At 35.0% G+C, this 27,342-nt stretch overlaps 1 protein-coding gene and 1 pseudogene across 2 annotated transcripts; both read left to right on the top strand.

The window, feature by feature from the left end:
- Positions 1 to 16,133: 16,133 nt before the first annotated feature.
- On the top strand, positions 16,134 to 22,547 carry LOC115968698 (annotated as a pseudogene). The gene is made up of 9 exons (XR_004086787.1): positions 16,134 to 16,407; positions 16,741 to 16,793; positions 16,924 to 16,984; positions 19,296 to 19,346; positions 19,417 to 19,554; positions 19,815 to 19,946; positions 20,032 to 20,366; positions 20,458 to 21,403; positions 22,195 to 22,547. The product of XR_004086787.1 is annotated as a probable galacturonosyltransferase 3 (transcript).
- A 509-nt stretch (positions 22,548 to 23,056) lies between these two features.
- Positions 23,057 to 25,775, top strand: LOC115968699 (pentatricopeptide repeat-containing protein At2g17210-like). The gene is made up of 2 exons (XM_031088171.1): positions 23,057 to 24,092; positions 24,176 to 25,775. The coding sequence occupies exons 1-2, from the start codon at positions 23,146 to 23,148 to the stop codon at positions 25,446 to 25,448; spliced, it is 2,220 nt and encodes a 739-aa protein (XP_030944031.1). The 5' UTR covers positions 23,057 to 23,145; the 3' UTR covers positions 25,449 to 25,775.
- Positions 25,776 to 27,342: the final 1,567 nt, after the last annotated feature.

The following is a 27,342-nucleotide window of genomic DNA, read 5'->3' as shown; positions in this document are numbered from 1 at the left end:
CTGGTCAAAATAGGAATTTATAGTTTTGTGTATTGTGTGCTTGGTCCATTGGATGCCTCTTAGGCCTCTTGACTACAAAGTGGTGGTGGTGCTCTCTTATCTCTTTAACCTTTGTCCTTGGTGAAGGAAGGCGTTGAGCCAGGTTCTTTGTGTGGCAGTAGTGCTAACAAAAATTTGACCATAGGCAATCTTGTTAAGGGAAGTATACCATTGATCACTTGGTGTTGTGTGTGTAAGGCAAGCACTGAATCAGTGGGTCATCTTTTGCATAATTTTTAATTTGTAGACTTTTTGTACTTGTTAGTTGTCACCAAGTATCTGATGCAATGAATCAGTGGGTCATCTTTTGCATAATTTTTATTTTGTAGACTATTTGTACTTGTTATTTGTCACCAAGTATCTGATTTCATCAATAGGCTATGATACTTTACAAGCTAAGTACTTTCTTTGGCAATGAATGTTGTCTGAGTTGTGTTAAGGATGTTTATACTCTACATGCTGTATTTTTTTTTTTTTTTTAATTTAAATTTAGGTACTCTATATGTTAGTGTGACTATGGCTATGCTAGACATGACATGAAATTCTTTGAGTCAAAGGAAATGGGACCCTATAATGTGACTGGCAGCAATATAATAGAAACTTCAGGGATTAAAGGGTGGATTGTATTTGTTTACTGCAAAAAATAATATCCAATCTTATCTGTAGTCCAACAAGTTCTCCTATCTCATTTATTTTTCTAATATTCCATTTGAGTAGATTTCATATATACATGTGCCATTAATGGCCTTAAATTACTTTTATGCTTCAGTCTTATGTAGTGTACCTAGGAGGGCATTCGCATTGACAAGACCCTTCATTGATGGATCTTGATGGTGTGACAAATTCTCATTATGGTTTGCTAGGGTCTATCTTGGGGAGGTATATAATTGTATACAACTATACAAAATCTCTGGTTTTTAAAGTAGAATAGAAGTAGCGAGTTCTATTGGATCCTATGCCACATGTCTATTATTAAAAACATTAGGGCCTTCTATTGGATCCTCAGCTTAATTAAATGATTTGAAAATTTTGTCTTTTAACTTGCATAAGTTTGTCACATGTCTATTATTAAAAACATGAGGGCCAGTGCCACACCATTGGCAAAGGCACTAGTCACAAGCAAGGTATTCACTTTTTCCTGATTTTTTATTTATTTTTATTGATTTTTATATTTATTCGATTTGGTTGCGGCGTGTTTGGATCTGAGTGATAATTCAAAGTTTGTGACTTTAGCTCATGTGTATTGGATTTTTGTTGTGTGGTTTTGATCTGTTGAGATCTGTTTGGGTTGCATGAACTGTTTTTTGTTAATTATGAGGATATAGTTGAAATGAAATTTGCTTAGATCTGACTGGTTTTGATTCGAGTGATCTGTTTGGCTAGTTAGAAAGTTGAAGAAAAAAATAATAAAAAAGAAGAAATTTTTATTTCTGTAATGTACGTTATTCTCTGAATAGAAATAGTTTTTTGAGCTGGAATTTATTTTTGAAGGCTATTTAGTGATATGGGAATTGTCAAGCAGTCTTAAAAATATAATTTTGAAAGAGTTGGAGAAATAAAAATATAATTTTGAAAAAAAAAAAGAAGTAAGATTGATTTTTTGTAACATGAGAAAGGATTATTGTGTATATTATGAAGACCCAACAAAAATAGGTAGCTTAAAGGTGGCCACTTTTGCTTGTTGATGCGGGATGTTTATCGATCTTTGGACATGAGATTAATGATTAAACTCATTGTGTTTTGTTGTTATACATATTTTATGTTATAACTTAAGTATATGTCACTTTATGGATGTGTAAGACTTTAGATTTGGAGTGATTCTTACCCGCAAAACTTACTCGTTGGCGGGTGTGTAAGGCTTTAGATGCTGATTTTAAAAGATATGGACTGTTTTCCATATTTGTTTTTATTTATAAGTAGAAATGAATTATGAAACTATTTTGTGTGTTATTTGGATTTTTAAGTTGTTCTCTGATTTGTTGTTTAATGAGAAATTTCTTGTCCGAGCTAAGATTGTTGGACATTGCATTATTGGACGTTGTGATGGGTGTTGCGGAGAACATGTTTCAAGTTTGCTAAAATTCACAATATTTTGCTATTTCAAGGATTTCATTACTAGGTTGGGCACTGATTTAAATTGTACAAAAAACAAACGATCTTTGGCTTTTTCTTTCTTTCGATGAATGCTCTGAGAAAAGTAATGTGTCTTATGGATATAACTTCATGCAGATGCACTTCTTAGTTTATTAATAAGTTTTGTAAATATGCTTTAGGATTTTTTGTGCTTGCTTCCTTGCGAAAGCTGTTTGATCACTACTCTCTTGAAAGTTTTGGAGTTGTGTATAAAACTGTTCTAAATTTTCAGGTCCCAATCTGAATGGATTGTTCGGAAGGCAGTCTGGTACGACTTCGGGTACTCCTATTCAGCTGCTAACAAGAACATGGCTGTCAATTGGGAGGAAAAGACATTGTATGATTACTTGCTGTACCCCAAAAGGTATGAATCAACTCAATATAAAAGACACTACCATAATGTTAGAAAATGCAATGATCACCTTGCATGTGCGTGTATGCAATAGAGAGAGTAAACTTAAGATAGTTTATTTTACTTTGGGAATATCGCCTTGCATGTTTTAGAGAGCGGTTTTTCATTGGTGCAAGTATATGCATTTGTGTGTGATAGATTCTTTTGGTGTGAGTATAAGCATTGAAATGTTTTGTTGTAACTTTGATAAACCAAACATGGTCTAATTCTTTTGTTTTTTGTTTTTTGTTTTTGTTTGTGCAGTACATTCTTGGGACTAAGATGGTATTCCCCGGGCTGAAGAAGCCACAGGATCGGGCTGACCTCATTTCATATTTGAAGCAATCTACCGCAACTTAAATACTCCCAGACTTTTAGTTCCCAATTCCATTTTGCAGTTGTTGGAGATCCATTTTGTTTTGTTTTGTTTTTTGTTTTATTTATTTTTTAAGGATGGTACTAGTAGAGATGAAGAGGACAACTCAATAACACGAGGGAGGTTGAAAATAGCTTGGAGGGTAAACTCAGAGGAAGACTAGTATAGATTTTGTCATAATTCTAGTTGTTTAAGTTTAAAACAAGGTTTAATTTCAGGATTTCTTTGTATATTCTATATTTTAAAGTTTGAACTTATATGAATTTTTATCTTTCAATAGATCAATTTTTAGTAATTATTGTACTATCGCAACATGATAGTTAAAAAAAAATGATATAAAATAATTAAAAATAAATAAATAATAAAATATTTCAAAAATTATATAAAATATTATTACCGATGACATAAAAATTTGGTCATAAATAATTTTATAGTGACGACAAAGTCCCTTGCAATTTATAGAATAGCAATGCCACTTAATCCCTTGCAAAAACATTTTAAGCGACAGCTTAATGTCATCACTATTATTCCTAACTAATTTCGAGGGGTTAAAAGCCCTCACAAATAAATTTTAGCGATGACATTATTTGTTTCTAAAAATTTAGCGATGACATTATTTGTTTCTAAAAAGTATGTTGTTAATTTGAAATTCGCAAAGAACTAGTTGTGAGGGTAAAAATGTCCTCACAAGTAGTTGTTAATGACGACTACTCTTCCTCGCTAAAAATAAGTCGTCGACTTTTTTCGTCGTTTGGTAATATATTTGCAAAGGCGAATTTGTTCTGTAATGACAGTAAATTGCTCTCGTAAATTATCTATTTGCGAAGGCATGGTCGCAAAATCTCTTTTAACAACAAGAACAAATACAACAGCCTTCGAGGGCCACATGCCCTCGCTAATAGCCTTTTGCGACGATATTTGAATTTTTGCGAGGGTATTTTACCCTCGCTAGTAGACTCTTTTTTTGTAGTGCAAACATGTTTGTGGTTCCATGTAGAAATAGAAGCGGTAGCTTGGCTCCTTTTTTGGAAAAATAAATTCAATTTCTCAATAAGAAGCTTTACTTAGAATCACATTGACATAGCTCGGGAGTTGATGTGTTCCACTAGATTTTAGTGAGTCCCTAAAACTACCAACTAAGAAAATCCTAGGCGTTGCTCTTAACCTCGGTCAACAATAAATCCCTCATGGGTTTGAATCAAAGATTTTAACAAAATTACAATGGCAAGGGGACAAGCAAGGGTGGATATGGATTGATTGGAAAGATAACTAGAATAGTTTCTAGACATTTTAGAGTGGTGTGGATTCAGAGACTTATGTATTGTAGGGCTGCCTTTTATCTGATGTAACAATAGATTGGATGATCATAGAGTATGGGTCCATTTGGATAGAGGGGTTGCGATCGGGGATAGGGTGCTCTGATTTCTATCGGTACAAGTTCACCACTTAGATAACACGTACTGCTTCTAATCACAAATTGTTGCAAATGTGTTTGGATGATGAGAATGCTCGGTTCTATAGTAGTTGATTTCCTTTTCAATTCAAAGCCAATATTTTTTAGTTTTATGTTTTTACTATTTATATTGTAAACATCCATATTTTCATATTGATATTATAATCTTGAATTTTTTTTTTTAATTTTTAATTTATCAAGATTTTTCTATAATTTGATATTATCAAATTTTAAAACAAACATATTACCTTATGTATATTAAATTTTAATTAAAATATAATTTAATTTGTTATTTTACATAAAAAGTAAAAACAATACCAAGAAAATAAATATACTTAAATATTTAATTAATTGGGTTTTCATAATATATTAAGAAATTGTAAAACTACAATCAAATCATTTTTTTTTTAAATAGTTATTATCTATAGCTGTTACTTTGAATTAGTTCGTTCATTGCCATGTAAATACTGTTAATCAATTAAATTTCAATGAATAAACAATAAGATTTTTGCATTTCATTCTATTTTCATGGCTCATTTCCTCGTATTGTATGATCTTTTGGTTCACTAACTTCTATTCTTTAAAAAAATATAATGTGGTTACACTTCCAATTGCAGGCCAGAGTCAGACTTTATAGAGGAAATTGTTGAGAACATTTTGAAAAAACTAAATGAGGAATCATCTACCGCTCCATCCCTTCGTCAGAATGATGCCCCTGCTCAACACTCTTCAGCAACCATCCCGCACAATGTTGCTTCATATGGTCAAAATACCACTATTAATGGTATTGCTGACTGGACTCCCTTTTTTTAAAAAAAAAAATTTTTTTTTCCGCGCATCTTGGCACGGAATTGAAAGTCCCTAAACCTCCGGAGAGAGATATCACTACTATCACCATAAAGTCCATAAACCTCCGAAGGGTCACGCATATGCTTTTGGCAGAATGCTTTTCACGTAAAGCACCTTTCTTTTTTACTCCAAGTTGCACTTCATGATTCACCCCCTTTCGTTTTTACTTGCACTCCAACTGTCACGCCAAGATTCACCCGCTTTCGATGCAGTTTGGATTCAGCTTATTCCAAGTCCACGTTTTACTGTAGCACGTTTTGCTTTTTTTTTCTTTTTTTTTTTTTGGTTCAGCCCACCATTGTTGACCATTCAACTATAAACAGTACTCTCATATACTGTTCACGGGTTCCACAATTGTCTTCTTCTGTTTTTCGTCTTTTCCATTGCTCACTGTCATCTTCTTTTTTCCAAATCTTGATTTTCATTCTATTTACCAAATTTCTCCTCCTTTTCCTTCGCTTCCTGAAACATTTCTATCCTCCTCTGTCTGTCTTCCTCTGTTTTTTCATCTGTCGTTTAGTGTCACCTTGATCAGTGTTTACATTTACCAGTTTTTTTTTTTTTTTTTGGAATTGTTTTTTGGCCATTGCTATTGTTCCTAAGTCAGAGGGGGCCGGTGCAACAGCAAATAGCGATTCTCTCTTTTATTAGCTCAAGAAAGATAGGTTCATGGAAAAGGCAAGCAGCGGATCACAATTGCTTAGCCAGACATTTGTTAAAAGAACTTGTAATTTCTGAGTATGATTGCATAATCGGTGTTCGGTTAGAGAGGAATTGTCCTCTTAATTGGTGTTTGGTCAGATATGCAACACTTCTGTCTATTATCATCGTTGTACTAGTACATTGGTATCTTTAGTAGATGTTAAAAAAAAAAAATAGCTCATTTGCTGGTGTGAGTGCTTGGTATTCTAATTAATCATTCAAATAAAGTTAAAACCAGCTCTCTCTACAAAATTAGCAAATTGGGCATCTATTGCAGCAAGAAGGAGATCTAGATTATTCAACTTAATTTTGTTGTCAACAAAAATATTGAATAAATTAAAGGGAAAAAAATAGTAGTAGCTAGGTCATATTCTATGTTCATAACAATATATATTATCATTTCAATATTTGAAATCTACGATTCAACTTGTCGGTGAAATTTGTTTTCATATGTGGGATGGTATATTCACAAGCAAGCCTGAAAATCCCATTTTTAAAGAAATTGGTCTGAGCCTAGCTAAAAATTTGTTGGAACTCAGCTAAATCCTATTGTCTGTTGCTGGTAATTTATCCTATAAATTTGTAACTGGTAAGACTATTGTTAGTGACTTACTATGTGAGGCACATAAGTAATCTCTAAACCGGGGAAAAGGGGTTTAAGAAAGAAGAAGAAAGTTACTTGTTATCTTTGTAACCTATAAATCTAATGGATCTCCAAAAAGTGGAGGGGTGACCTAAAAATAATTATTAGTAAAAATAAAAAAACCTAAGGGCAACAATAGAAAGCTAGGGTTATATAAAAAAATTTAAAAAAAAATAAATAAATAAAACTACGGACCAAATTGCTTATAAGTTTTTAGACTCAAAGGTGGCGAAAAGTTTAGCAATGGTGCTCGTGCCAACACTATTATAATAAAATATTTCACCTTAAATAGTTTGTGCATTTCGTCACATCTTGACAAAGTTGTTCATGAAAAATTCTAATCTATTATCAAATTTTACTACAAAAGTTTTACAAATTAACATGTCAGTCAACATAATAATGTCACATCAATAATATAATACATAAATTTATTATTTTTATATAAAAAAATTACAATTTAAACTCTATAATTAAAATCTTGAGATTTGAAAAGATAATAAATAAAATCTGTAGGGACAAAGTTTGGAGCCCAAGCCCGAACTGTATGGAATCCTGGTCCAAAAAGCCCAATACAATAAATTTTGTAGAGTATGGGTCAAAGAACTAGGTTTAGATGAGTTGAGCACTGGCTTGCATGGGATTAAGGAACAAACAGACAAGAAGAAAAGCTATTATGATCAAAGGACCTTCTATTCTAGTTTTGATGTAAAAATTACTAGTTTTGTTACTTTTGTACAATTTTAAGTACAAATACATTATTAATGATTATCATTCTCTATTTTTTTTATTACCAATTTTTTTTTCTTTTTTGAGGAAACTGACCAAATTGATAAAATGGCATCACAGGATGAGTTTCTCTCTAGATTAGGTGTTGTTAGCACCAAACTATAGGCTTCTGTAGAACCAATGTTCCTCCTTGGTGGGTGCTTGGGTGGGAATTGTTTCTTTTCATTTGGTATTGTAGGAAGGAGAAGGCTTTGCCTGATTACGTATAAGTTGGAGTGTGGTGTCTTGGTATAAAGATATTGGCAGCAAGGTAGTGATGGATGATTTTGAGCAAAAATGGTCTCTTGTTGTAGTAGAAGATGGACATATTGCAAAGAGAAGAAAAGCATTGCGTGAAGGCTCATAAAAATATTGGAGATTTATATGTGATGGTTGGTTAATTTCTAGTCCTATAGGCATCCATGAATTGCCTAAGCTAGAATTGACATGGTCTTAGGACCCACATACAATTCACGAGCTCATAAGGATATATAGTGAGAAATAAAGATCCCTTGATTTTATTCTTGATGGTGACGAGGTCAAATGACTTATCTTTAAACAGTTCAATGTAGGGTGTAACTACAAGAAAAATGCCTATTAACGACCAAGAATTTTTGACGAACCCAAAAAGCCCTCTCAAAAAATCGTATTTGCGATAGCAAAGTAAAGCCCTCGCAAATACTTAGTAAAATGTGAAATATTTGTGACTAACAAGAAAAGCTGTCGCAATTATGTGTTATAGCAGTCACAAATACTAAAATTTTGGAGGGAAATTTTCCCTCCATATTATTTGCGAGGGACAATTAAAAATCTCTCGCAAAAAGTGTATTATTTGTGACGGTTAAAAAAAAGCCGTCATTAATACTAAATTATTTGCAAGGGCTAGGATCAACCTTCACAAATAATCATTAAAATGTCAAAATTTTTGGAGGGAAATGTTCCCACCAAATTATTTCCGAGGGACAATAAAAATCCCTTGCAAAAAGTTTATTTTTTATGTGGGTTAAAAATATGCCCTTACAAACACTAAATTATTTGCGAGGGCCATGATTGACCTTCGCAAAAAATCATTAAAATATTTTTTTTTTGTGAGATAAAAGTTATTCTAAAATTCAAAGAAAAATAAAAAGAAACTTATAAACATATAGTACTTTGTATTCTTTAGATGAACATTTATATACATCCTATATAAGAAAGGTCTGTCCTTATTTTCTAATAATTGTACCCATAAAAAAATGATAGCACTTTCAACGTCAAAATGGTAGCCTAAAATTCAAGTTTTAGCCTTTTGTACTCTCTCTCTCTCTCTCTCTCACACAAAAGTGAATAAAAATTTCTTCCCATTAAAATAATGCATAAAATATGAGTTTATAGATTAAATGGTAAATTACATCCAATTGGCATGCATTTCAAGACCATATCGAACATGTAATTCAACGGTTGGATTTTCAAAATATGAATTCAATAATAAGTTATTGGGTGGTGTAACATTTTTTAGAGTTACGTTAGATGTAATTCGAACCCAACTCTATATTTCTTAATTCAATGTGAATTTTGATACATCTACTGTTAGATTACATTATCTTCATATATTTTTCATGCTTACAAAATTTCAAGGTGATCAACAATTAATAGCCACGTCATCAATCAATTGTCTAGATTCAAGTTTTAGTAGTTTAAAATAATGCATAAACTATGAGTTTATATATCAAATGGTAAATTACATCCAATTGGCATGAAAATTGGCATGCATGTTAAGACTATATAGAAAATGTAATCCAACGGTTGGATTTTCAAAATATGAATTCAATAATAAGTTATTGGGTGGTGTAAGATTTTTTTAAGTTACATCACGTGTAACTTAAACCCAATCCTATATTTCTTAATTTGATGTGAATTTTGACAAATCTACCATTAGATCACATTATCTTCATACATTCTCCATGATTACAAAATTTCAAGGTGATCAAAATTAATTGTCATGTCATCAATCAATTGTCTAAATTTAGGTTTTTGTAATTTTAAATAATGCATAAAATATGAGTTTATAGATCAAATGGTAAATTACATTCGATTGGCATGAAAATTGGCATGCCTGTTAAGACCATATAAAGCATGAAATCCAACGGTTGGATTTTCAAAATATGAATTCAATAATAAGTTATTAGGTAGTGTACCATTTTTTAGAATTACGTCAAGTGTAACTTGAACCCAACCTTATATTTCTTAATTTAATGTGAAGTTTGACAAATTTGCCGTTAGATTACATTATCTTCATATATTTTTTATGCTTACAAAATTTCAAGATAATTAAAGACTAATAGCCATGTCATCAATCAATTATCTAGATTCAAGTTTTAGTAGTTTAAAATAATGCATAAAAGATGAGTTTATAGATCAAATGGTAAATTACATCCAATTAGCATGCATTTCAAGACCATATTGAACATGTAATCCAGCGGTTGGATTTTCAAAATATGAATTCAATAATAAGTTATTGGGTGGTGTAGCATTTTTTAGAATTACGTTAGATGTAATTCGAACCCAACTCTATATTTCTTAATTCAATGTGAATTTTGATAGATCTACCATTAGATTACATTATCTTCATATATTTTTCATGCTTACAAAATTTCAAGGTGATCAACGATTAATAGCCATGTCATCAATCAATTGTCTAGATTCAAGTTTTAGTAGTTTAAAATAATGCATAAACTATGAGTTTATATATCAAATGGTAAATTACATCCGATTGGCATGAAAATTGGCATGCATGTTAAGAATATATAGAAAATATAATCCAACGGTTGGATTTTTAAAATATGAATTCAATAATAAGTTATTGGGTGGTGCAACATTTTTTAAAGTTACATCACGTGTAACTTGAACCAAACCCGATATTTCTTAATTCGATGTGAATTTTGACAAATCTACCGTTAGATCACATTATCTTCATACATTCTCCATGATTACAAAATTTCAAGGTGATCAAAAATTAATTGCCATATCATCCATCAATTGTCTAAATTTAAATTTTTGTAATTTTAAATAATGCATAAAATATGAGTTTATAGATCAAATGGTAAATTACATTCGATTGGCATGAAAATTGGCATGCCTGTTAAGACCGTATAGAGCATGAAATCCAACGGTTGGATTTTCAAAATATGGATTCAATAATAAGTTATTGGATAGTATACCATTTTTTAGAATTACGTCAGGTGTAACTTGAACCCAACCCTATATTTCTTAATTCGATTTGAAGTTTGACAAATTTGCCGTTAGATTACATTATCTTCATATATTTTTTATGCTTACAAAATTTCAAGATAATCAAAGATTAATAGCCATGTCATCAATCAATTATCTAGATTCAAGTTTTTGTAGTTTAAAATAATGCATAAAAGATGAGTTTATAGATCAAATGGTAAATTACATCCAATTGGCATAAAAATTGGCATGCATTTCAAGACCATATAGAACATGTAATCCAACGATTGGATTTTCAAAATATGAATTCAATAATAAGTTGTTGGGTGGTGTAACATTTTTTTTGAGTTACATCAAGTGTAACTTGAGCCCAACCCTATACTTCTTAATTCAATGTGAATTTTAAGAAATTTACCATTAGATTACATTATCTTCATATATTTTTCATGCTTACAAAATTTCAAGGTGATTAACGATTAATAGCCATGTCATCAATCAATTGTCTAGATTCAAGTTTTTGTAGTTTAAAATAATGCATAAAATATGAATTTATATATCAAATGGTAAATTACATCCGATTGGCATGAAAATTGGCATGCATGTTAAGACTATATAGAAAATGTAATCCAATGGTTGGATTTTCAAAATCTGAATTCAATAATAAGTTATTGGGTGGTGTAATATTTTTTAGAGTTACGTCAGGTGTAACTTAAACCCAACCCTATATTTCTTAATTCGATGTGAATTTTGACAAATTTACCGTTAGATTACATTATTTTCATGCATTCTTCATAAAAGATGAGTTTATAGATCATATAGAACATGTAATCTAACGGTTGGATTTTCAAAATATGAATTTAATAATAAGTTATTGAATGATGTAACATTTTTTAGAGTTACATCAAGTGTAACTTGAACCCAGTCCTATATTTCTTAATTTGATGTGAAGTTTGACAAATCTATCTTTAGATTACATTACTTCATATATTTTTCATACTTACGAAATTTCAAGGTGATCAAAGATTAATAGCCATGTCATCAATCAATTATTTAGATTCAAGTTTTAGTAGTTTAAAATAATGCATAAAAGATAAATTTAAAGATCAAATGGTAAATTACATCCGATTGGCATGAAAGTTGGCATGTATCTTAAGAACATATAGAACATGTAATCCAACGGTTGGATTTTCAAAATATGAATTCAATAATAAGTTATTGGGTGGTGTAACATTTTTTTGAGTTACATCAGGTGTAACTTGAACCCAACCCTATACTTCTTAATTCGATGTGAATTTTAACCAATCTACCATTACATTACATTATCTTCATATATTATTCATGCTTACAAAATTTCGCGATGATTAAAGATTAATAGTCATGTCATCAATCAATTGTTTAAATTCAAGTTTTTATAGTTTTAAATAATGCATAAAACTCAATGCGGTGGATCTCGGATACTCGGGCAACAAATACACTTGGGCTAGAGGTAAATGGGGAACGGCCTCAATCAAGAGAAGACTGGATAGGGGGATAGCCAATATTTCCTGTCGGTTGGCCTTCCCGAAGGCATCCATTACGCATTTAGGTGCAATCAATTCGGACCATGCCCCAATCCTGCTGGACACTAACCCAATTGATAGCTTTGCTCATAGGCCTTTCAGGTTTGAAGCAGTTTGGCTCAGGGATGAAGGTTGCAGTGCTATAATAGAAAACGCTTGGAAGATCAAGGTAGCAGGTTCAGATTTTATCAGACTATATAAAAAGCAAGCAAACACTAGAGATGCCTTCCGTAAATGGAATAAGGAGGTATTTGGTCGCTGCCAGGACAGAATTAATTCATTAATCAAGAAAATTAATGATGTCCAAGGCAGACAGCCCTCCCATGAAAATGGGCAGATAGAAGCGGACCTTCAAGTAGACCTATCGGAATGGCTCTCCAGAAGTGAAGCTCTGTGGAGACAAAAATCTAGAGAATTGTGGCTCAAGATGGGCGATAAGAACTCCAAGTTTTTCCATTTGTCCACCATTATTCGTAGGAGAAGCAACAACATAGATGCCATAAAAAAGGAGGATAGCTCATGGATTCAAGAAGCAAGCCAAATTAGAGCCCATTTCAGAGATAGCTTTATAAACCAATTCAAAGAAGAAGAAATTTTCTTCTCGGAGCACCTAGAGCATCTGATTCTTCCTTGCATCACCGAGGAAGAAAATGAGAGCCTTTAAAGTATCCCTTCCCCAGAGGAGATCAAGGCTGCCCTGTTTCAGATGCAAGATCTTAAGGCTCCAGGCCCTGATGGTTTTCCGGCACTTTTCTATAAACAACTTTGGCCTACGGTGGGAAATGATGTTGTAAAGGCTGTTACTTCCTTCTTCATCTTAGGCTTAATGCCAAAAGAGGTAAATTGTTCCTTGATTGTTCTCATTCCAAAAATTTCTAATCCCACCTCTGTTAACCATTTCAGGCCAATTAGCCTTTGTAATGTGGTCTATAAAATCATCTCTAAGCTCCTGGTGGATAAGCTCAGGCCCATGCTGGACAAAATCATCTCTCCCACTCAATCAGCCTTCATACCAAACAGATGGATAGCGGAGAACCAAATCATTGTCCAGGAAATGCTTCATAGTTTCAAGTCTAGAAGGACCAAGCCGGGCCTTATGGCGATCAAGCTAGACCTTCAAAAAGCATATGATAGGGTAAATTGAAGGTTCCTCAAAGCTGTTCTCCTCTACCTTGGGTTTAATGATATATTTACCGGATGGATCTTAGCTTGTGTATCTTCAGTCTCCTTTGAAGTGATCGTAAATGGGGGTAAATCTGATTGCTTTAAGCCGAGTAGGGGTCTAAGGCAAGGCGACCCATTATCGCCATATCTCTTCATCTTGGGGCAAGAGGTGCTATCCAGATTAATTGAGTTCGATCTCAGCAAAAAAAACATCACTGGCATCAAATCCAGCATTAGTGGTCCAACCATCTCTCATGTCATGTACGCTGATGACATTGTGTTGTTCTCAAAGGCTTCAAGGAAAGATGCAGCAAATCTGGTCAGAATCCTAGAAAAGTATTGCACATGGTCCGAGCAAGCCATAAATAGATCCAAATCAGGTGTTTACTTCTCAAAGCACACTCATAGCCAAGATCGAAGGGTCATTAAGAGCATTCTCCAAGTTAAGAACCTGAAAAAGGATGCAGTGTACCTAGGAGCCCCAGTGCTACTGTCTAGAGCCCCATCAAAAGACTTTGCGTTTCTCCAAGATAAGCTTGAATCAAAGCTTTCGGGATGGAGAAGTAAATACCTTTCTTGGGCAGGGAGGAGGACATTAATTACTACAGTGGCACAATCCATTCCTACATACGCTATGTCTTCTTTCAATATTCCAAATAATGTGTGCGATAAGCTAGATTCCCTATCTAGAAGGTTTTGGTGGAAGCCTAATCAAAGGGAGGGCAGATTCCTAGCTTGGAAGGCTTGGGATGACCTGTGTCATCCTAGAAATGTTGGTGGTTTGGATTTCAAAAAAGCAAAAAACTCGAACTTTGCTCTGTTGGCCAAGTTGGCATGGATGATAGCATCCAAAAGAGATAGTCTATGTATGAGGATCCTCAGAACAAAGTATAAGATTAAGGATGATTGGCTGAGGGCAGAAGCAACTAGACATGCATCTCCCATTTGGAAAGCTATTGAGAAAGCAAGAACAGTTGTAAGAAAGGGAGCCTGTTTCCTAATCGGTGATGGAGAGTCAGTAGATGTTTGGCGGGATCCATGGGTGCCTTGGATTCAAAAATTTTCCCCATCACCAAGGTTTGAATCCGTTGATCAATCTCCTATGAAGGTTGCCCAACTGATTGACCATGAGCTTCATACTTGGAAGAATTCTTTGGTTAGGGATATGTTTAGCCCCATTTCTACCCAAGCCATTTTATCCATCCCAATTCCATATTGGCCTAAACCTGACAAACTTCTGTGGATTCCCGACTCAAGAGAATTGTTCTCGGTAAAATATGCTTATAAGGAGCTTTTACCTACTCCTCCTCCGCAAGCGTCTTCCAATGTGAACTAGTCCAAGCTTTGGAAATTCAGAGGCCCGGAAAGGATTAAAATTTTCCTTTGGAGAGTTGTGGTAAATGCCCTTCCCACAAGAGAAAACCTTATGAGTCGCATGGACATATCGGATTCTACATTTGTTCTTTGCAACTTGGAGTTAGAGTCAGCCCCTCATCTCTTCCTTAGATGCCCAATAGACAGAGCTATTTGGTTTGCTACCTGCTGGGGGTTTAAATTAGATCAACTTGGCTCCACCATCGACATCATTAAATGTATCCTTGAACCTCCTTCTGACATTTGCCAAGTTCAGGACCTCTGGCTCATATCACTTAACATGGCATTCACCCTGGAAGAGATTTGGCATACCAAAAATGCTGTGCTCCATCTTAAGGGACCAATTAACCTGCAGGCTTCCATTGATATCATCGATGCAAGGCTTAGGGAATGCACTCTGATCTTCTCCCATTCTGATGTTCGTTTGTCTGCTGATTCGTATGTTAGATGGTCCCCTCCTCCAAAGGGCACTATCAAACTAAATGTCGATGCGGCCATTTCTCTACCCAACACGGCTCTAGCAGTAGTGGCTAGGAATGAACATGGCGCTGTGCTCAAGGTTTGGGCCAAGATAATGCCAAAGTCCTCCCCCCTTGTTGCTGAAACGGAAGTGATTCTATGGGCTTTGCAGCTAGCTAAAGAAGAACTTTGGAATAATATCCTTGTTGAAAGTGATTCAAAGAACAGCATTGATGGCATTCTTGACAGCACAGGTTGCTCACTGTGGACCATTTCTGCCCTTGTTTATGATATTTGCTTTTTGGCAAAATCTTTTGCTCTTTGTTTGTTTTGTTGGGTTAAAAGAAGTGGAAATGCTGCTGCTCATGAGGCAGCTCAGTACGCTTTGAGAATTTTGTGCCCTTTTTGTTTATCCCCGGACACTCTTCCAATAGGTGTTGATCTTGCTTGTAAGGAAGATGTTCGGCTTTGTTAGTTTCCTGTTTCTGTTTGAATATTATTGCAGATTATCAAAAAAAAAAAAAAAAGCTCTGTAAAGCAACATGAGCATGACATGTGTCCTAAACTAATAATTTATAGGTTATTCTCCCATCCAATGCTTTATAAAGCGACATGACCATAACATGTATCCTAAAATGATCACTTATTAGGCTATTCACCTATTTAGTAAACGAGAGTATTGAATGAAAAATTTGATTGGAAAATTGTATACCAAGTGTTTTGGTAATTATAGAATACTTCTAAAATAGAATAATTAATAAATAAATGTGTTCTCCTACTTATTAAATATAACAATGGATCTAACCAATTAAATTCATAATGGAATTTGGCTTGGGTCCTGTGTAATATCCGATGTCCAGTTACATCAAACTCATGCATTTGACATGTGTCACTATTATGATAAATCTAATGTTACCATTATGATGAGTTTAGTACAATTAGACAATAATCAAGAAGAAGAAAATGAATAGGCATATATGGTACCCTCCAAATATTGTGTAATTTTGTGTGTTTTTACTAACTACTTGCGCTCGTACCGCGCACTTTAGCAACACCCACACCTCCTTAATCAACCAACGCGCTCTGAAACGCGAACAAGAAGAAAGACCAACACGAAGAAGAAGAAGAACCAGAAGCCAAAAAGCCAAAACCAACTCATACCAGAAGCCAAAAAGCCAAACCCAACTCATACATAAACACAGACTCTCTCTCTGTGTGTATATAATGGAAGCTGGTGAAAAACCATTCCCAAGCTTTCATTCTCTCCAAATACTCATCTTCATCTCACTGGTAAATCAATCATCTTTCTAATCTTTTCTTCTTTTTCCCATTTTCAAGATTTCAATTTTACCCTTTATTTCACTTTGGTTTTTCCACTTGTTCTAAGATTTCAAACACTGTATTGAATTGAAATTTCAACTCTACCACCACTTTGTTAGATCTCCATGTTCACACTGTGAATTCGTTAGCATTTTCCTTTTTCTTTTTCTGGGGTTTTCACGCCATTGATTATGCTTAATTTGGATCAATATCACTGTCTTTAACTTCAAAATCAAAATTTTGATCAGACCCATTAACCATTAGGGGATTGATTAGTTGTTAAACTCTCTATTATTGTTGCAGATGCTGTGCAATTTGGCTTTTGTAAAAGCAAATATATCAAACCCTTCACCATTGTAAGTGGCACACTATAAATTTACTTTCTTTTTATTTGTTTGGGTGTTTTTTTTTTTATTTAGTTAGTTTCTTTATGTGATTGGTGGTGTTCTTGGTTTATATAATTTGAATTTATGTTATTCGTTTCAGTCGAAGAGAATTCAATGAGTTTCGGCCCTTGTATTACTGTGAACGATGCCTAGCGGGCAAGGTTTCAATCTCAATTCCTCTTGGTTCTTACTTCTATTATTTAGGGATTGCTATAGAGTTAAACTATGGTGTTTCATATCTTGTCATTAAAAGTTTATAGCTTCATTGTCAATATTGCATACATCATTGTATCATTAACTATTTAGAGTGTGTTTGGATGAGCTTTTCTGTTTGCATATTTGTTGACAGTACTATAGAAAAGGAGAGGGAAAAAGGGGTTTCTTTTCGGTGTGGGCTTGCCAAAATAAACTCAAAAAGCCCAAAAAACTTGCATTTTTCCGTGTTTGCAAAATGCACACTATTGTAATTTATACACACTTGTTAGTGATGCCATTTGGGCAAGGTTTCTTATAACCTCATTCCCATAAATTGTACATTATTGTATTATTGACTATTTAGTTTAATCTATCAACACTTGTTAGCCTTCTAAATATAAGATGTGCTTGTAAATTTTCTAGAGGATGGGGCTTGGAAACTCTAGAAAACAAGTAAAGCAAAGATGGGGAGGTATTGGGGTGGGTTGTCCTGTAGGTGAAACCTGAAACCTTAACCTCCCTATCTGTAAGTTTAGTAACATAGGTAAGTACGAAAGCGGTTGAAGGAACTATAGTTATTGGAATTTCTTAGAAAACATTTTTCTTAGTTCTAGATGAGAAGAGATTTCAACGTGCATATCTGAGATTATAACAATATTTCATGTTGAAACAATTGGGTATATTTATAAATATTAAGGGCTTGTTTTGCTGTCCCATGAATTTCAAATGACACCATCCATAATTTTTTAATAATAGGATACTGGCTAGGTTAGGGTTCCCGGTGTGTCGAGTGGGTGTTTGAGGGTTTGAGTGTTTGTGTTGGTCTTTAGGGTTACTTAGGGTTCCGGGTAGTGCTAGTGTTGTATGGGAGTTGGGGTTTGGAAATGGACTTAAGGAATGATGAGGGAGTGGAAAAAATTCAGGAATAAGTGACTGCTTCAAGGGAGTGCTACCTCATCCATGATAAAAGAGAGAATAAGAGAGTGAGAGAAACTTTTAGAGAGAAAGGAGCAGAAAAGGCATCAGCTTGTGGATTATGTCCTTCATTACTTTACAAAAGACTTCTATACATTGGTATGTTTAATTCTCATTGGTTAGCTAATAACACATGCAAAATGTTCTGGAATATTAGCATGTGATAGATGTGCCTAGCCTAACTAATTCCATTCAGCTAATTAAGCAAGTGCTGAATGTAACTGACTCTTTAGCTAACTACAAGACATGTGCTTTTATCAATCCAAGCATGTGTTACAGTTACAAAAATTCATTCCTGGTCAGTAAAGCCTTCCCCAAGTGGATGGTTAGTTACTAGAGATCCCCACAAAATTTGGTAGTCATTGGATGCGCCATCATGGATTGGCACTTCAGGAATGCCAAGAACCAAGTTAGACTCCCAATCACATGACTTAACTGCCGATTAGAACACACTGTTTCCCAATCAGCAATTTAGCTTAGGTGGCTGATTCTGCTTCCTTTTAGCTCCTAACAACATCTAAGGTGAACCCATGACTACACTTCAAACCATTTATAGTGATACTTGTTATGCTTGAGTTACCTCACTTGCATTGTCGCATTTGTTTGTTTGAGAATTTCTTAGAGAACGATTGTCTTATTTCCAGATGAGATGAGAATTCAACTTGTATATCTTGAATTATAATATGATTCCATGCTGAAACATAATGGCATTTTTATATATAATAAGGGCTTATTTGGTTGTCCCATGAGTTTCAAATGATACCATCCATAATTTTATAGCACCTTACACATACGCATGACCTCGCTTCAAGCCATTTATAGTGATAGTTGCGATTCCTGAGTTACCTCATTTACGTATTTACATTGTTGCATTTGTTTGTTCAAGCCTTTACCAGATATGAATGGAGCCATTTAATTCCAGCGGACAACCAAACAGACCCTAAGTATTTAATAGTTGTAGGAAAGAGATTTCAAAAATAGAACTGGTAAAATTATAATTTTTTTCAACTATCAGCAGCTGTTTGGGGAAGGAATTGGTTTAAGGGATTTTTATAAAGGTAGGGGAAGATAACATGATGTCTATGATGTAGCTGAACATATGACTGTGTAGTATGGCTGAAAAGAATTCATGTGGCTGGCACCCACTTGTGTTGTTAAATTGCAACAGCCATACAGATTTTTTGACACCCATGGACATTCATCCTCTTTTATGATTTTAGAATAATTACCTCTGTAAATTTTTTTTTACATTTTAAACTTTTTTACATTTGTTGACTGTATGGGCAAATCTTTGCTAAGCAGGTGCAAGATACTGCTTCTGCTACTGGAGTCGGCAATTATCCAGATGAACAGGTAATTCATAGAGTTTTTTCCCCCCTCTCAGTAGATAGTAGCGATACTTATTTTTATACATTTCATACAGGATATTGACATCATTGCGGCATACAGTGATACTTCTGGTGCTATTCAAATTAGTAGGGTAAAAATGAGGGACCTCTCTGCTTCCTGGGTATGGGAAAACCCTATGGATGTTCACCATGACCAGTCAACAAGTTCTGAGGTACTCCAATTTGATTTTAACATTGATTCTTTTTCAGATAGCAATAATGTTCGTGGAAGTACTTAATCATACCAAAGCTGAGATGGTTTGAATAATTATGAGAACCATATAGATTATATATAGAACTTCATCTTCAATCAATTTTTTTTCCTTGCCTTAATAATTCCATTTGTTTAGTTTAAGTGGCTGACATTACTAATTGAATTATTATCTCCTAGTTATAGACACTGACACGCCATTTTCTTGTCTATTCCTTTCAGGCAGTGGTTGATTCTTTTCAATCTGGGATAAGATCTGGAGAGAATGCTGAGCATTATAGCGATGGGCATCAAGATGGTAGAATCCCATATCTTTACAACTCATCAATGAGCCCAGTGAAGCGCATGCGGCAGGTGAAATATCAAATGCTTCTACTAGTGTTCCATAGATATATTTTGTGCAAGTGATTTCAATTTGTAACAGTTCCTAGCCCTTTAGATAGCACGGAAGGAAAGGAGGGATCTCCGAACTGCACAACTAACTCAACAAGATAAAGAAACTGACAACCAGATGGCACAAGCAGCAATTGAAAGATCTAAAAGCCTTGACACCACTGTCAAGAGAAAGTACAATATATGGAGGCGAGATTTTGTTCATCCACATTCAGATTCCATCCTCAAACTTATGCAGGACCAGATGATAATGGCCAAAGCATATGCAAGCATTGCCAAGTCTAAGAATGAAAGTGAGCTTTACAGCGCTCTTAAGGCACACTCCAATGCAAGTCAAAGTGCTATTGGAGAAGCACATTCTGATGCTGAGCTTCACCCAAGGTATTGCTGCTCTTTGTCCTCTGTCCTGGTTACCAGGCATACTTGCTTGCTTTTGGTTTTCATGCAGTTTTTTTCACTATTCCAATTCCAGTGCCCTTGATCAAGCAAAAGCAATGGGTCACATTCTCTCTAGAGCAAAAGACAAATTATATGACTGCGACATAGTTGCAAGGACGTTTAGAGCCATGGTTCAGTCAACTGAAGATAAAGTAAATGCAATGAAGAAGAAGACTGCTTTCTTGATTCAGCTAGCTGCGAAAACAATCCCTAAACGATTGCAATGCCTTCCTCTGCAGCTTGCAGCAGATTATTATATGCAGGGTTATTATAGTAAACAGGATCTTGACAAAGAAAAGCTTGAAGATCCTTCTCTCTATCACTATGCCATCTTTTCTGATAATGTACTAGCAACATCTGTGGTTGTCAATTCTACCGTGCTGCATGCAAAGGAACCTGAAAAACATGTTTTTCATGTAGTCACGGATAAACTGAATTCTGCTGCCATGAGAATATGGTTTCTTGTCAACCCTCCTATGAAGGCAACAATCCAAGTTGAGAACATTGATGATTTCAAGTGGCTGAATTCCTCATACTGTTCTGTTCTATGCCAACTTGAGTCTGCGAGAACTAAAGAATATTATTTTAAAGTAAACCATCCTACTACCGTATCTGCTGGGGAAGACAACCTTAAATACAGGAACCCAAAATATTTGTCCATGTTGAATCTCCTAAGGTTCTAGCTTCCCGAAGTTTACCCAAAGCTGGACAAGATCCTATTTTTGGATGATGATATTGTAGTTCAGAAGGATCTCACGCCTCTTTTGTCTGTTGATCTGCAAGGGATGGTAAATGGTGCAGTGGAGACATGCAAGGAAAGCTTCCATAGGTTTGATAAGTATCTCAACTTCTCTAATCCAAAGATCTCTGAGAATTTTGATCCAAATGCTTGTGGTTGGGCATTTGGCATGAATATTTTTGACTTGAAGGAGTGGAAAAAGCGAAATATAACTGGAATATATCATCGTTGGCAAGATATGGTAAGGCTTCATTTGTCTTCTTTGTCCATTCCCAATCCAGACTCCCTCACCCCTTTTCAAGTTCTGATCATCTATTAACTTTGTATAAATTGTTTGTTTTATGCGTTTCTTTTATAATGGTACATTTATGCAAGTCATGTGTACAAATATATGGTGTGGTGACCACAAGTGTGCAATCATTTTGGTATCTAGTGGTGTATCTTTCAGCAAAACGCCTAGTAGTTATTACTTTTTAGTTTTTAGGGGCATGACATAGTTCTTTAGGTGTAGGATGTGATGGGCTGAATGAAGATGTTATTTACTTCATGAATGTAGTCTCATTGGATGATAGTATTATATGTGTCTGTGCCATATCAGTATGGAAGTAATCACTAGATTTTGGATCGTCAAGTTGGTTGTAGAGGGGCATGTTTGAGCTTTAAACATTTTGTATCCGCTGTGTTGTTAAATCAATTGGTTGTGTGTGTTCCAAGGAACTTTTGAAGGCTTTTGAATCCCACCCTTTGCAATTGTGAACCCCATGACTCCACTATTTGCTTCATGGAGGATGCTACTATTTAATATTATTTTAATCTGATGATAGTGATTGCAATTTTCATCTGGCTGTTCTTATAAAGGATTATTTCTAGCCTTTGGTCCATACCACGTGTTTAAGAAATTGTTATAATGAAGATTCTGATATTTATCCTATTCCTAGTTTGCCCAACAAACATTGATGCCTTTTCATTCAAGCTAGATTTAGATGTTGTCTTGCTACTCAGGCTTGCAACTGATGTGAAACTGTTTTGCAGAATGAGGATAGGACCCTTTGGAAACTTGGCTCATTGCCACCGGGACTGATCACTTTCTATAACTTGACGTATCCACTGGATCGAGGTTGGCATGTCTTGGGACTTGGGTATGACCCAGCCCTTAATCAATCAGAGATAGAGAATGCCGCTGTCATCCATTACAATGGAAACTACAAGCCATGGCTGGATTTGGCCGTTTCAAAGTATAATTCTTACTGGTCTAGATATGTTATGTTTGACAACCATTATCTTCAATTTTGCAGCATCCGCCAATAACTATTTTTTGTCCCTCTCTCTCACTCACCCCCACACTTGTCTAATGTTTGAATTTCAAAGAAAAGAATTTCAAAATGCCTCGTTGCCCATGTAGAGGTTGCCAATGCTTTTGTTTTATGATCTTTCATTTACGCTGTGTTCAAATAATAAGTTCAAGGACACAACTTAAAAAAAAATAAAAAATACAACTCTTGAGATGACCCTATTGTAATTGGTGTATAATATAAGGAATATTAATAGCGGACCTAAGCGAAAGTGATTTTTTCCAATCACAATTATCCATGTTAGGAGTTCTGAAAAAGTTGTGTTCCTACCATTACTCATGTTCAAAGATCAAAGATGAACATGCATGACTGTGCCTTAAAAAAAAGTCAAGCCAGTGTAGTTAGTCCAGCCATCTTATATAGAGGTCAATCTTAAAATAAATTAATCCAAGCTAGATTCTGGTTTTCGAATCATTTTTGTGGGGTCCATAAAATGGCATACCTTAATTTACCTATACACCGGCAACTATGCACTTCAGTATGTATAATATTAAAATTCATTCCGAGCTTACGGGAGTGATAGCTCGTATACATATGAAGCATTGAATGTGATGTTTAAAAAATAAAACTACCTCCTCATGTACTCTGAAAACCTCATTTTCAAACTAGTGCTTGCATTTGCTTCCATGCAATGCGCTTCCCAACAATTCAATTAGTTTCAAAGCTCCCTAATTGGATATTAAGAATCAGGGAATCTTCATCTAATGGGAAATGGGAAGAAGTGTTTTCCCACTATAACCAAATGAAAAAAACTGGAATTCAACTAACAGACCCATCAGCTTTCCCTCCCATTCTCAAAGCATGTTCAAACCTCTCCATCAGACATGGAAAGTCTATACATGGAAGCTTGGTTCAACAGGGGTTTGAATTGTTCACTTCAATTGGTAACTCCACTATGGACTTCTATATGAAATGTGGAGACTTGGGTTCTGCATTAGTTATTTTTAACTGCATGAACAAGGATTCAGTTTCTTGGAATATAATGATATATGGGTATCTTCAGAAAGGAGATTTACAAGAAGGGTTGCTATGGTTTATGAGTGCAAGGGTTGATGGGTTTGAGCCTAACACTTCCACCTTGGTGCTTGTAATACAGGCATGTCATAGTCTTAGAGCTAAACTTGAAGGACTGCAGGTACACGGTTACATTTTTCGAAGTGGGTTTTTGGCCATTCCTTCAGTTCAGAACTCTTTGCTGAGTTTGTATGCTGATTCTGACATGGTGAATGCACAGAAAATGTTTGATGAAATGCGTGAAAAAGATGTTATCTCTTGGAGTGTGATAATTAGTGGTTATGTGCAAAATGAGGAAGCTCAGGTTGGTTTGCAGGTGTACAGAGAGATGGTTTTTGAGGTTGGCATTGAGCCAGATGGTGTAACTATGGTGAGTCTCCTTAAAGCATGTGCTAGTTTAGGGGACTTGAGTATAGGAAGAATGGTTCACGGGTTAGTGATCAGTAGAGGTTTCGTTTTTGAAGTGTATATTGGGAATTCTTTAATTGATACGTATTCTAAGTGCTACGATGCCGAATCTGCCTTTAAAGTCTTCAATGAGATGTCTCAAAGGAACAATGTCACATGGAATTCTATATTATCTGGATTTGTCCTAAATAAGAAGCCTTTAAAGTCTTCAATGAGATGTCTCAAAGGAACAATGTCACATGGAATTCTATATTATCTGGATTTGTCCTAAATAAGAAGCATTTGGAAGCTTTGTCATTGTTTTATTCGATGGTGAAGGAAGGAATTGAGGCAGATGAGGTGAGTCTAGTCAATATTCTTCAGACATGCAAGTTTTTTGTGCAGCCATTTCACTGCAAGTCAGTCCACTGTGTAATAATACGGTGGGGATATGAATCAAATGAATTGGTGCTAAATTCTCTAATTGATGCTTATGGAAAATGCAATCTTATTGAGCTGGCATGGGAACTTTTTGATGGGATGGAGAGAAGAGATGTTGTTTCTTGGAGCACAATGATTGCGGGGTTCACCTATTGTGGCAAGCCGGATGAGGCAATAGCTGTTTTCCAAGAGATGATCTATGCACAAGAGAAGCTCAATGTGGTTACCATTATCAATCTTCTCCAGGCTTGTTCAGCTTCAGCTGAACTGAGAAGGTCAATGTGGGCTCATGGAATTTCAATTTACAGAGGCTTGGATGCAGAAGTAGCAGTTGCAACTGCAATTGTTGAGATGTACTCGAAGTGTGGGGCAATAGAAGACTCAAGAAAAGCCTTTGAACAGATTTCTGATAAGAATGTTTTTTCATGGAGTGCCATGATTGCAGCATATGGCATGAATGGCTTTGCACATGAAGCCTTAACTTTGATTGCTGAAATGAAAAAACATGGAGTGGAGCCAAATGCTGTGACAGCTCTTTCAGTGTTATCTGCTTGTAGTCATGGTGGGTTAATTGAAGAGGGGCTTGGTTTTTTCAATTCAATGATTAAAGATCACAGGGTTGAGCCTGGATTGGAGCATTACTCATGCATGGTTGACATGTTGGGTCGAGCAGGACAAGTTGATAGTGCAATTAATTTAATCAAGAAGATGCCTGAAGGTTTTGAGGCTGGTGCAAGTATTTGGGGGGCACTTTTGAGTGCTTGTAAAAGCCATGGGAACAGCAAGCTTGGCACAGGAGCCATCTCTCGTGTTCTTGAGTTGGAGCCTTTAAATTCATCAGGTTATTTGCTTGCATCAAGCATGTATGCATCGGGTGGATCATTTGTTGATGCTGCGAGGATGAGAAGGTTGGTGAAGGAGAGAGGTGTGAGGGTTGTTGCTGGGTACAGCTTGGTGCATGTAAAAAACGGGGCGTGTAAATTTTTAGCGGGGGACAAGTTCACCCCACAAGTTGGTGAGATACATAGTATAGTTGATCAACTGCATGGTTGTATGAAGATTGATGAGAGTTTAGCAGTCATTGAATGCTGAAATACAAAATTGTCAATCTTATTTTTCCAACGGCATAGATTCTCTCCCATTAAGAACGCTAAGAAGGTTGGTACCAAGCATGTGAGAGTTTCATCTAAGGACTAAAGGTTGATAAAATCCCATTCAATGCTCAATTTTATGGGAAAGGGTTCAGTTGTTTATACGCATAACCATCAACAAGGGAAAAAGAAGGCAACGGACTGCATAGTTGCACACTAAACTATCGAAAAGATTGTACTCATTTTGTGGCAATCTAGAATTGAATTTAAAGAACGCCTAAAATGACTAAAATATTTGTTTGATTTGGCTTATTTTCAATGGTTTATTTGTCTTAAAAAATAGGCTGCCCTATTTATAAAAAAGTGAAAGTGAAAGTTAAAGTTATTAATTCCGTTCCTAAAATACTCCCCCCTTTGGCAAGAGATTTATCTTGACATTAAAAAAAAAAAAAAAAATCTGATGATTCTAATCGGTTAATGTTATGAAATAGGATAATTTACTGTATGAAAAATATAGTCAATTCGAGATGACCAATCTCATGAACTTGAGAGAAGAAATAGACATTTTTGGTTAATTTTCTTCTTAATTCTCATTAATGAATTCAATGTACATAAATAGCCAAAGATGAGATAGCCTTATCAACAAATCCTAAAACATAGGAACTCATCATATCCTAAAACATCAGAATTTATTTCAATACAAATAAATAACAATACTAATCTATCTAAGAAGCCTTATTCTATCACTTATCTAAATTCAAATAATTTATTTAGTACCCAGAACCTCCCCCTTCAAGATGAATCTTGTCCTCAAGATTCAAGGACATAGAAATTGAATTTTGCAAACATCGATGGGAGAATACTCAACCTCGGATATTAAAGTGATAAAAGATGAGAATTTTGGTGTTAGGCATGTCCTGCAATTCTTGAATTGCCTCTTGGAGCACCAAGGATAGAAAATTCCTATATTCCTCAATATAAAATTTATCAGGAATTACAAAATCAATGTGCATACTCATTGGTGCAATCAAGGTTGTCTTTTCTTGAGTCATAGGAAGCATCATAGTCTCAATCTTTCTAACTTCAATAAGCTCTTGTCGGTCATGCACCATGGAGGGCTGATCATAAAAACAATCATCAAACTCAAACTTTTTGTGCACCATCTAATGAATCACTTTCTTGTAGAACCTTCTCTTGTTCATACTCTTTAGTAGGTTCTTGTTGAACTAAGGCCAAAGCAACACTTGTTGGCATCGGTACTATTATTGAAAATTTTGATGACTCCATAGTATTGACTTGAATGTGTAAAGCACTGCCTTCAAAGTCGTTGGTTGTTCTTTTGACAGATTGCAATGATTCAATTTGGTTGCCCAATTGATCTACTGCTACACACAAGTTTTGAAAGGCATGCCTTAAATCTTTGAAGGCTTGTTCATAAGTGCTGGCTGATTGTGCTAATGGATATGGGTTAAGCAAGATGAGGCAATTTTTTTTTTTCTTTTGGGGTTATGAGTGCTGGCTAGAGGGTGATTTGGAGGATGGATTTTTTTGTGGTTTGCTTGAATGAGAAAGGCAGCAAAGATATATATATATATATATTTATATTTTTTTTAGGCGAAACTACATTATTGGTCTCTGAAATTTACCATGTGCGCGCAATTAGTCTCTTAAGTTTGAAGCAAGTACAATTAGTCCCTTAAGTTTTAAAACTAAGTTGTATTGGTCCTTTTACTGACTGCTGTTAACGGTGTTACTTACATAATTAACAGAAAAATAACTTAATTTTTTTTTAATTAAAAACATGCCACTTCATTAAATTAATTAAAAACATGATTTGTTTTTAATATCAGATTTTGTCTATTTGTAACATCTTGTCCTCGTCCAAATCGTCCTCG

Source organism: Quercus lobata, chromosome 11 (assembly GCF_001633185.2).
Source record: "Quercus lobata isolate SW786 chromosome 11, ValleyOak3.0 Primary Assembly, whole genome shotgun sequence".
In the NCBI taxonomy this organism is placed as follows: Eukaryota; Viridiplantae; Streptophyta; class Magnoliopsida; order Fagales; family Fagaceae; genus Quercus; species Quercus lobata.
This window is presented reverse-complemented; position numbering and strand designations above follow the sequence as displayed.